Source organism: Lichenostomus cassidix, chromosome 1Aa (assembly GCF_008360975.1).
Source record: "Lichenostomus cassidix isolate B80296 chromosome 1Aa, HeHo_3.0, whole genome shotgun sequence".
Lineage (NCBI taxonomy): Eukaryota > Metazoa > Chordata > Aves > Passeriformes > Meliphagidae > Lichenostomus > Lichenostomus cassidix.
The window spans coordinates 53,777,139-53,789,301 of NC_139480.1; the positions used below are offsets into that span (position 1 = coordinate 53,777,139).

Here is a 12,163-nt window from a genome sequence, read left to right on the forward strand (position 1 = left end):
TTACTGATGGGTAGAGGAAATGGAACGGGCATTTGCCTCTGTGCCACCAGCCAAAAGTATGCCAACAATAAGATTCTGTATGCCACTGGCCTAGAAAGAGTCCCACATATTCTTCTCTCTTCTGGATTACATTCTTTGCTTGTTAATGGTGTCTGATTTTTATAATGTTTGGAAAAACAAGGTTTTTCTATTTGATTTTCCAAAAGTCAAGGTTTTTCTGGAGTTAGACCAGAATGCTCTGATTGAAGCCTTGTTTATTAAACAAGCCAAGTTGGGTCATAAATCTCTAAATTTCAGCATGATTGTTAAAGTCTCCCTACTTGGAGGGGAACAGGTTAAAAAAAATCCTGTAGTTTATTTCTTAATCACCATAATGGAGTAAATATTAACCATAAAATAGAACTGTTTAACCTAAGTGTCCAGGGGACAGACAGTATCAAATCCAGCTGTCTTGTGGAGCCTGTAAGTTTTGTTTCATAACAAAAGGTCTGAGACAGTGCTGGAGCAATTTAAAGCTCTTTGCTATCTGCATAAAAATGCTTTGGATAGTGGACTAAAACATATTCACAAGCAGGTAGCTTAATTTTTGTAGTTCCTTTTAAAATGGAAGATCATGCAAGTGTTGTTACATTGCAGGATAACTTCTGTGATTCAGTAAGTACCATGTAGTTATTGAAATATGCATGGGATGCTGCTGACAGCATTATTTACAAAGGGTATCCCAGGGAGATCTTGGGAGATGTTTTATTCTTAGTTACAGGCTAAATTCCAGACTTCTTTGCCAGTAGGAGGGAGAAAATTATATTCTCTGCTTTCCTATCTTGGTGTGGTGATCTTACTGGAAGACTTTTCACTCCTGGGTGGATTAAAGTTCCTGCTAAGAACTGTTCCTGATCAGCGGTTAGGAGGTAAATGGCAGAAGCTGCTGCTCTTTTCAGAACACACCCCTTGAGAATATTCACCTGGGCACATCTAGAACAGGAACCTTGCACAGTCCCTTCCTGGCTTTGTTCATACGCTGTTCTCAGTTAATGAAGTAGTTCAAAGCTGTGCTGTGGGACCTTGTCTTGCAGGACTCTTGAGTGATGTGCATGAAGAGTTGCCTCAGGGAAATGGCAGTGAGCCCTTTCCCCATCTGATGGTGAATACTGATTTCTGAAGATCACCTGGCTATCTTAAACTGGGTTTCTCACTGATTGCATCCTCACCCATTATAATGGGTCAGACCTTGTTCTGGGGTTGGCAAACTGAGACCCAAAGCTACATTTTGAACATCCTGGTGCTTGAGCTGGGGGATTCTGTCACCTGCTGTCTGTCAGCTACTTCAGTCCCTTCTAAGTCCACAGAGGAGGCTTTGGTGGTTAGTGATCACAGACTTAGAAAGCTCTTTAGTGCCCAGACATTAAGCACCTGGAACTAGTGACAAAATACGTTCTGTTAGAACACTGTGAGTGGTGAAAGAGAGAACTGAAGGAATGAAGAAAACATTGGTTTGCATGGAGAGCACTTTTCTTAGCACATCAGCAACCTCCCTGTATCCCTACCTTTTTTGTTCCTTTCTACTTTCCTTTATTCAGCTTCTGCTTTTGGGGATATGACATCATGAAGAAAAATTCTAAAAAATTAAAGCAGCAGTGAATAGGCCTGGGCATTACAGGGGACTGGTTCAAAACTGTAAATAGGAAAGAGTCCTAGGTTTAGGGGGGGTTTAAGATTTTATAAATAGGCTCTTCAGCTATTACTTGCATCCACTGATGTTTCTAAGCCCTATGCAAGTACCTTAATTATATCCTGATTTTTTTTTTTTTTGTTGGGAACCTTTCCACACAATCTTGCTTCTTCATTGCAGTTGCATGTCTGCAGGATAGCTTCCCTGTGTATTTTTATAAAATACCAGCCTATCACCTCCTGTTATTAGGAGTCTATCCACAATATAGTCTGATATCAACTATTTAAATTCCCAAATAACAATATTGCTACAGGACATCTGTGGGTTTTTATCCAAATATAATAGACTCATGTTTATCTTCTGTATGCTTTGCTCGTCCAGGCCATTAATACTTGAACTTTGTTCTTATTTTATCCCAAGAAAGGCAATAGAGGTTTTTAGCCACATTCCTAGGTGTCAAGAGGTACCTTGGTCACTCCTTGGTCCAACAGAGAACATTGTGGTGCTGTTGGACAGAGTAGTGCAGCCAGCCAGAAGAAACACTTCAGAAAGCTGAGGACAACTTGCTCTGGTCACTCAGGGTAAGATCAGTAATGTTATTTTAATTGCCATAACATTCTGGACCCCCTTGTCTTTGCAGGTGCACAAATACTGGCTACAGAACAGAAAGACTGTCTGACTGCCCTGCAAATGTCAGACAAATAGATGCTGACAGACAACAGAGACACAAAGGATTTTAGTGACTTTTAATGTTAAATCATGTACATTTTTTGTTAGTCAAAGGATAGAATTGGGGCAGGGAATTGAGGGCAGGTTTAAACAGTGAGACAGCATTAAAAAGAACACATAGCTGCAAAGGGATGAAAATGTCTTATAAATGTATTTTGAAGACTTGTAGTGCTTATATGACTTTCCCACCAGCTGACTTAGAACTGTGGTTTATGGTAAGTAGGGGACTTTAGTTGCTCACAGAGTTCCTGTTGCCTTGTGTTTACACAAAGTTCATGTTAGCCTTGTGCTGCAAAGAAATGCTGTTTTCCCTGGTTTACAGGTATAAATGAGAACAATTAGGCCACAAACTCTCTGTGGAATGTAGATGCTGAACTCCCTGATGTCAGTGTGGCCAGTAGCCCAAAGACATTTAGGAGCCAGGTCCTTACACTGTGCTCCTTTGACCTCCCAAGGCAATGTCTAATTTTAGGCATTTCTGCTATAAACAATTCTCCTCTAATGCATGTGTGTGAATCCAGCCTTATGCAAGGCAAAACTTTGAAAGCTTTTCACACTACAGTAAGCCAGGGTCTTCCTAAAATCCACAACAGTCCCTGTGGTATACTACATTTTTTATGAGCTGCTTTTGAGACACCATTGCTGTATGAGTTGTTACTCTGTGCAAGCAAGGGAGTCATGCAAATAATTAACTTACAATGGTCTGTTGGAGAGGTTGGGCTCAGGAGGGCTGGATTTGCTCAGTGTCTGAAATGAATAATTTACCTGCAAGCATAAGCAACAACACACAGTCTGGACCAGGCAGTGGCTATGCAAAGTAAGATTTCTGAGTAAATACGTTCTTCTTTATGGTCTCTTTAATAGCTCTTCAACATTATTTAGGTGTGTTTACACATTCAGTACCTGAGGTAAAAAATCCAGAAAATTTGTCAAAATAGCATGAAGGTGGATTCCTACCAACAGTGATTTCTGGAAGGGAATATTCATAATTCTTTCTCTGTGAGATATGCCAAATGAATATGCAAAGGGGAGCAAATACCCTATTTTGCTTGAGATATGGTTTTCTCTGTGATGCTAATACAGTATTGTGGGCAGTAAGACAGAAATGCAATGATTTCCAAACTCTGTTCACTTAGCAGTCCCCACCGGTAGTTGATACTGGAATACCCTCCCAGTATCACTAGGAATCAGGCATGTCTAACAATCACATCAAACTCCTTTTCCTACCCACATGTGACAGAAGTCCTTGATACTCTGAAGATCAGTCTAGAAAAGTATTTGTTGTACTTCTGTTCATTTTACTGAGTTTGTTTTTCCCATAGCAAATTGCTGTGCAGAAGGAAATAATTTGAAAATGACTTCCGTACTGGTTTGATTTTACACACTGCATGGTTTTGTTTGGTTTATCTTTTATCTTTAAAAAACAGAGGAATAAGTGAAATATCTTCATTTTATATGTTTCAAGGGCATTTGAGTCAGTAGAGTGGCTCTTAAACAGGCAGAAAAGATATTGAGACCACACTGACCTTAGCTCAAGTGCTTCTATTCCACAGAGTAGGATTTATGCTTAAGTGGTTTGTTGAATGGGGTTAAATTTCAGTATGTTAAATTTTAATCTGAAAGGTTATCATGGCATAACCTGGTTTTTTTTGTTATGTCCTTCCTGTAATGAAAGTCCTCACTGTACTTGCACAGCTGATTGAATGGAAATGCCTCTTTCAGCACTGCACCTCTGTTTGCAGCAGAGTCTTTCAAAGCATAGAAACCTTTGTTTGCAGCCAGAGAGGTTAAATGATGCAGTGGCCACTTGCTGCCAGCCCTGACAATAACTCCTCCAAGGCCACACAAGGTAAGAGAGATTCTAAGGAGTCATACCTAGCCTGAGTTTTTTAACAGGGAAAAAAGCCTCAACTCAAGCAAAAAATAACCCCAAAAAGCACAACAAAAAAGAAAATGGAAAAGAGTTGATTTTAATGTAAAAGAGAAGAAGAAGAACTACTGTGAGAAAAGAAGTCAGGAAAAAACCAGAAACTCCCAAAGAGTCTATTTACAAGAGCAAATAGTGACAGGACAAGGGGCAATGGCTTCACACTGATTGAGAGGAGGTTTAGATTGGATATTGGGAAGAAATTCTTCCCAGTGAGGGTGCTGAGGCCCTGGCACAGGGTGCCCAGAGAAGCTGTGGCTGCCCCTGGATCCCTGGCAGTGTCCAAGGCCAGGTTTGATGGGGATCCAAGCAGCCTGGGATAGTGGAAGGTGTCCCTGCCTATGGCTAGGGGCTGGAAATGGGTGATATTTAAGGTTCCTTCCAGCCCAAACCATTCTATGATTTTATGACATTGAGTGAGGCTTCAGTCTCTCTGTGATTGCAACTTTTAATTAAGGAGAAAATACCACAAATTACACCAACATACTGACAGATTCCCCTGCTAATTATAATAAAACCACTGTGCTGACCTCAGAAAGCAAATCATTATCAAAGCAAACGTGTGTGTGTGTGTACATCTCTGAAAGTGTTTGTGAGTGTCTTTTTACATGAGTCTGAATTATAGGTGGGGTCATGACACTGAAGAGTAGAGGAGGAGCAAAACAGTGTATTAACCTTAAATTTTATTTTTTCAAGTTTCAGCCATATCAGGTAGCACACAGAAAAACTTTGTGTCTCTCAGAAATTGTTTGTATGTGCATGTGCATTTATTTCCTAGTAGAATTAGTGGGGGTTTTTCAGTGTTATGTGCCCAATGCCTGTCTGGAGATACAGAAAGGGACACTGCTCTCTCTCAGAGAATGTGAGTTTTATGTCCTTCCTTTATCAGGAGATCAGGTGCCTGGGGTGAGGTAACTTCAAAAGGGAACATTCCCAAATCTCTGCTCACAGGGGAAAATGGCATACATGAATTGTAGCATAGATTTATGCATTGAACAGCTCTGTCCTCAGAGGGATCCCTGGTCATCACAGCATTTATTTTAAACTTTAAATAGGATGGTAGCATTCTGATGCTTGTCCAAGTTGCAGGAGCCAGTTTAGTGGCCAAGCTACTGAGACATAATTTTCCAAAGCCAAGTCCTGAAGGATTAACATTAAACTTGCCTGTGGTGAGCTGGTATTTGCAGGATGGCTCTCATTGTCCCTCCTGGAGGAAACTGCAGAGGCCAAAATGTTCTGCAGAGCAAGGAAAGTCAGCCTTTCAGACCAGCTGATAGAAATGTCTTTTGTTTGGTGTGTCCTGGAGTCCGTGCACTCCCAAATTCCTAATGTGGGACAAAACATACCAAGTGTCACTGAGAAAAATTCATTGTATCACATTAAATGTTTTGTAGCCCCTTCTCCCTCCTGGCCATTTCATAGGATTACTGTACACTGGTGTCTTCTAACTGGAAGGAAAACTCTCCACTTGAGGGAGATTTGGGACATTTTTTGGCCTTGCACAGGGCAGGAGCAAAGGCCATCACCCACAGCTGGAATGATGTGAACTTAGAGCTGTCCCTAGAGCACCTCTGGGCACTCCCCTGATCTTCCCTAAACTCTGCAATGCCAGAACAGGGACACGGGAGAACTCATGTGAATGCCGTGAGTGCCACCTACTGCTCTGTGTCACAAGTACAGTGTGTGTGCATCAGTGACTGCTACAAACCCCTGTCCTGTCCTCCTCTCAAATTTGGCTCAATGTCTGTGAGCATTTTTAACATCCATGTCTTTTCCCCCCATAGTTATTAAGGCAAACCTTGAAACCACAGCTCTGTTTAGAGCAAACCAGTCCTAGACAGTTATTTCCTCATAAATTTACACTCATGAAGAGTGTTTTTTCCCCTACAGGCACCTTCTTACTTGCAGCCAGGGAGACTGAGGTTGATATTCCAAGAGAAAATGTTGTCTGGAGTGGTTCCTGTGGAAGGACTGTTGTGTGAAGACAGCATCCACAACTGACGTCCTGGGGTGATGTATTGAGTTAGTTTATGCAGAAAACTTTACCCAAATAGGTGCTGGATCAAAGGGCACAGAGAAGACAACATCCTAGAGGTAACAGTTCCAAAACGAGATTTAGGCAGGGCAGATGCACAGCATTGTCCCCGCTTTGCTATCTCCAGAGAACTCTAGCAAATTTGGGAGAAACAATACACACTTTATATATTTCCCTTCAAAAACCTTGCAAACTCAGCCTTCTTATAGTCCAGTACTTTTGCAAGGAAAATTATGCAAATTATTTCCCTTCTGTGGGCTGAAAAGAATTTGGTGGGGCAACAACCTCAAATTCTGTTGGGGTATCTGGCAGAATTGCAGCACCACGAATAATGCATTACCAAAGGGCATATCTGTATAGTTTGTGATAAGAACAAAATGAGAAGCTAGATAGGCCAGACTCAAAACCAGTCTCACTGGTTTCCAGATTTCTGGGAAGTATTTTAATCAATGTTGTATTTTAAAAACTAGTCTTTCTGGTGTGTTTCCATCTCCCCACTTCAGCAGCTGGCCTCTGTTTTGTGAAAAAGGGGCAAACTACACAAGCGCAGTCACAACCTTTCCCTGCTTCTAGGACTGAAATGACACATCATTCTAGTGTCAGCACTGTGCCCCTTTCCCCACTTGCACCTCACTGCACTTCACATGGAGGACAGCTAAAGGTTACCCTTCTTAATGGCACAATACAGCTTTTCTCCTAAAGAGCTTTTATTTTGTCTTATGATATGTGTAGAGCAACACACACAACCTCCCTTCTGGCCCTAAACCCGGATAACTCCAGCTGCACCCCAGATAGCCCACAGTTAATCCTTGCAGGCCATAAATATAATGAATAGGGCCCTTTGCCCTCTAGCAATTAAGAGCATTTGCAGGGATGAAAGTTTCTGGACTATCTGTTGGAGCTTGCCTTTTCTGGGCACTTCAAATACTTCTCCCTCACTAATGAAGAACAGGAATTTGGGATTGCATTGTGTGAAAAAAAAACAAACCCTTATTTAAAATGTGTAGTTTGGATAAAGTGAAATGTACTCCGAAGATGGAGTGCTGATGTTCATAGTCCTATTGAGCAATTTTTTGTCAGTTAAAAACCCCTTTATCTCCAAGCTGCCAAAGGTGAGTTACACCCAGGTTCACTCAAGGATGGCACTGCAAGTGCTTGTGGGATTAGCTCGTGGTATCTGACCATTCTTCCAAACTCATTTGCCAAGGTTTAGGGAATTATATAATCTTCTGTCAAATTCAAAAAGTAAAAGAATTATCATCTTATTAGCAAAGAAGCTGGAAAAATGTTGACACTCTAGAACCTGAAAACCACAGACTATGTAAAGAGCTTGAAAATTGTGCTGTTACAACCTCAGTTCATTGCTGTAGAATTATTTGCATGTTTTTCAGTCTTTTGAATGCTATGGGACAGTGGTATGTCAGTGAACCAGTGCCACTGGTTATCTGGCATCACTCCTAGAGGTTTTCTTTAGAGGGATGGAACACTTCTATGAGGAAAGGCTGAGAGGACTGGGAATGTTCAGCCTGGAGGAGGCTCTGGGGTGATCTTACTTTGGTCTTTCAGTACCTGAAGTGGGACTACAAGAGAGCTGGAAAGGGACTTTTCACAAGGGCCTGGAGTGACAGGACAAGGGGGATGTTTAAGCTGCCAGGCCGTGGCACAGGGTGCCCAGAGAAGCTGTGGCTGCCCCTGGATCCCTGCAGTGCTCAAGCAGGCAGTGGCAGTGAGGGTCACAGAACCCCAAAGCCGCAGCTCCTGGTAGTTAATCACAGTGAGGGTGATCACACTCGGCGCTGTCAGCGAGGGGTGTTGGGGGCTCTCTGCACCCCCTGTCTCCTTCAAAATAACAGGCTTTGCTGTCTATTCATTTACACAGGGTGAGGAAAAGCTGTGGGGTGGGGATGGACTTGTCAGCTGCTTTATTCTCTGTTTTCAGAGGCTCCTCACCTCAGGCAGCCTTTGCGAGCCTGGCAGCTCTAGGCCTCGCCCTCAGCGTGAGCAGCCCAGGAAAAGTGTGAAAGTGTGTCGCTGTTGAGCCGCTAGCAGAGAAGAGGACCCCAGTTTTCAGTGTAGCAAGAAAAAGCATTTATTATTTTGATTTCCATATATATATAGACTTTTCAGAGGTCGCCCAGATTGGTCAATCAGAAACCTCCCCCTAGGCCTAATTGGCCAGGCCTGAACTGTCCAAGTCTCGAGACACTGTTTGAAAAACATCCAGACTTTATCTTTGTTTATAAAACACATCAAAATGTTCTCATGAGAAAGACCTGTGCTAGCCACAAAAGTGTGACTCGGGCAGATTGGATGTTCAGAAATTAGGTGAGCCTAGAGTATTCCTGATTTTTCTTTTAAATAACATGATTTTTTAAACTGTGGGATGATCTGGTTTCCTACCTACTCCAGGTAGTAAAACCCACAGATGCTCCAAAAATAATGATTCTTGGCCAGGCCTCTTTTTTTATAAACTGGTAAACAGGGTAACTCAAACCACTGAGAAAAAAATGACACCCAGTTAATAAAAGCCAGAATCTTCCCCTGGCCTCTTACCAGGCTCTTTTCTGAGACAGCTCTAGTTCTTAACTCTGCAAAAAAAGTTTTCTGCACCCTTAGGTTTTTTCAGTGATCTGTATCTATCAGCTCAGGGACGGCTCTGACTGCCATGAATGCAGAGAGGGCACAGGCAGTGGAAGAGCAAGTCTTTTGAGGGGGTAGGTAGTCATTAAGGCAGGCTCAGCTGCATTATGCATTATATGTGCCATGCATTATGTATTATGTCTAAGAGACCTCTATGCAGATGGGCTGCCTGTCTCCTAAACCAATTGTCTTGCACTTGTTTTGCCTGAGGTGAGCTCACAGCCTTTCCCCTTATGCCTGCTGGTGCAGTGTTATTCTCCACAGTGCCAGAGACATCCTGGATCTCATCTGGAGATTTGCTCACTGCTGAACTGTGGATTTTGGGCAGATTGTGTGCCAAGCTCAGAATTGGATTCAGCTCGAACAGCTGCCCCAGAAGCACTGGCTTCTCAACTAGATGTGTAATATAAGCATCTAGCAAGCAGGCAGCTGCTCTGGGGAGCTGTGAGGATCTCAGGCTATAAGTTAGGGACCAGCATCTCTGTAGATGGGTGTTCACTGCTTGCAGTATCCCAGCTCTGTGCTGGAGAAGACAGGGGCATGCTGTGCCTTAACTTAGTACTCACTCAGCTCTCTGGGTGAAGGACATGGGCCCAGAGGCCAGGAAAGAGAAACCAGGTGGAAAATCTGCAACAGGACTGCAAGGAGGGGCAGAGTGCATGCCAAAGTAGGGGTAGAGCCTTTGTAGCTCTTTAAAAGCTGGCAGGGCTGCAGAGCTGCTCGAGAGTAGCAGCTAGTGCAGAGTCCTGGGAACAGAGCAGGAGATAATTGTGGAGGTAGGAGATAAGGTAAACTTGGGCTTACAGACTGCTGAACTGAAGAAGAAGAGGTAACAGTGTTTAACCTGGCAAGGAACCCAAGAGACATCACATAGAATGAGTCTAACCGCTTTGTGGACGGCCAGCAGGTAGGGAAGCTCCGCGGGTGTAAGGGGAGGGTGGATCTCAAGGGGAGGACTCAGGGGCTGGACTCAAATCAGGTGGTGAACTCAAAGTGTCCTCCCTGTTGGAGTTTGCTCAGGGCGGTGCTGAATTTCCAGCCGTCCAGTGTCAGTTGTCCCTGAGGTTCTGGTGGATACTGAATGCTGTGGCTCAGGAGCTCAAAATCATTTTTTACCTCTCTCTAAGAAGAAAAAGAAAGAGCTCTGGCCCCAAAACAGTCGAGACCTTTCTCAGGTCAGTCTTAAATTCTTACCTCTCCCAGCAGCTGCTTCTCAAGCCCTGAGGATTTTACTGAGCCAATTTAATGCTGGTGGTCAGACAGTTTAAACCCATTAGCTCCCAGCTATCTGAATAATTTTCTCCTGGGATCCCAGCACACAGGCAGACTGCTCTAACCAGAACTGCAGAGCACTGCCACGGGACCTGGACCTTTGCTGACTGCTGTGGCCTGTGTGCTGAACACTCGAGGGCTGAAGAAAATGCCACTGGCGAGATCCCTGTCCATGACATCTCTGAATGGTCTTCCTCAGTGGGAGGATGAAGACCTGCCCGTGGAGGATATTTTGCTCTTTGAAGTTTCTTGGGAAGTTACCAACAAAGGTTTGTACCACGCTTGCGGGGTTAGTGTCGCTGTTTTCACAGGAGTGGGGGGAGGGATAGATGCAGGGCTGGAGAAGAAAGGCATTAACAGGGAGATAGGACGGGGCTGCCGAGCTGCTGGATTGGAATGTGTGTAATTGTGCATGCTGTGCGTGGGCTGCACCTGCCTGGGCTTGTGTGGGATGGGCAGAGTCGGGATGTCTCTGTGTCTTTTCATGTTCCACCACCAGGGAGAGGTGATTTGAACCTCTAAGTGATAAGTCTGAGTGTGCATATATATATTATATCAATATATGTGTATATATATATATATGTATATATATCTTTGTACATATTTATGTTTTGCCTTCTATGCAAATTCACTTGGGACTGTCATGCATGGAAATGAACTGTACAACAGATAGATGCACAGCAGTTTAGCAGTCCCCCCTCAGGCTTCTAGAACAGCGTGGAGAAGAGGCCAGGCTTGAAAGGGGTATAAATAAACAGAGCTGTGTTACAGCCACTGAACAAAACCCAGCAGTCAATGACCAGCAGCTTTGTATGCCAGCTGAAACTCTTTTGGACTGCTCTTTGCAAACACAGGTGGTGCCAGACAGGGGCTTCATTTGTTCACTGCTTGCAGCTGCTCAGGCAAAGGGCACACTGCTTGTTAGGCAAAAACCCTCCTGCCTCCATTTCTAATTCACTCATCAAATCATCCCCTTTCAGGTAGGTGTAGTTCTCCAAGGGGGAACAGGTTCCATTTGCACCCCAAAAGTGAATTAGTATTAATATCAGTGAATGATTAACCTCATGTGTGTTATTGTCCTGGCAGATAAATAGAGATTAATCAGGAGAGGGGATCTGTAATCTATTAAGAATTTAAAGGGGAAATGTGTGTGTGAGAGGAATGGGCAGTGCTAGGGTTTGTCCCCATTGGAAAACTAGAATTACTGCTCTGTGGTAATTTCTGCTATTTTACATTGCTCTATTCAGTGTGTTGAGCCCTATCAACACCCAGAGGTGGGACAAAGTAGCTTTTGCACTTCAAATCCCTGTGGGCTTATTTTTCAGTAGCTTCAGTCAAGCTTTCAGAGTTAATTTACTAAAGCCAGAACTTGGAGCACGCACCACTCACTTTTGCAGTGTGCATGATAAGTATGGCTCTGGCAAGCAGATGGCAGCAGAAATCTAGGAAATTCAGGAGTTCTCACTTCTCTGAACTCCACAGTATATATATTTTCTGAGTCATCTGGACCCAGTGGTTGTAGATATCACACAATACATTTAAGGAAAGGTAACCAATTAGATTTTTTCCTGTGCATGTACAAAATGCAGTGAATCATTTAATCATCCACAGAGCTCTGGTTGACTTCACTGGAGCCAGATCAACTGACTAGCTAAAATTTATTATTCACACATTTTATGAGAGAACTGATATTAAAAAGTCAATTTTATTCAGTGTTTAAAAATAAGGTGCCTTTACTTGCACCACTTTCCAAGCCCATATATTCAAACAGGGCTGAAGGAACTAGGCATGGAAAACAATTTCTTCATTAGAATCTGACCTTGTGAAAAGTTTCCATTAACCAACCTCAACTGGAAACATCTGTGCAAAACTCATTTTATAAGCCTGTTTC

General features: G+C 43.1%; 1 protein-coding gene across 2 annotated transcripts in view; it reads left to right on the forward strand.

The window, feature by feature from the left end:
* The first annotated feature begins 10,008 nt into the window (after nt 1-10,008).
* Nucleotides 10,009-12,163, forward strand: part of GYS2 (glycogen synthase 2) — a 43,551-nt gene continuing 41,396 nt past the window's right edge. The window contains exons 1-2 of one of the 2 annotated variants that reach the window (XM_085049046.1): nt 10,009-10,175; nt 10,316-10,541. In XM_085049046.1, coding sequence (XP_084905172.1) covers nt 10,421-10,541 — 121 coding nt within the window. In that variant the 5' untranslated portion in view covers nt 10,009-10,175; nt 10,316-10,420. The remainder of the gene's footprint in view (nt 10,176-10,315; nt 10,542-12,163) is intronic. The other variant, XM_085049047.1, reaches the window with a different exon arrangement.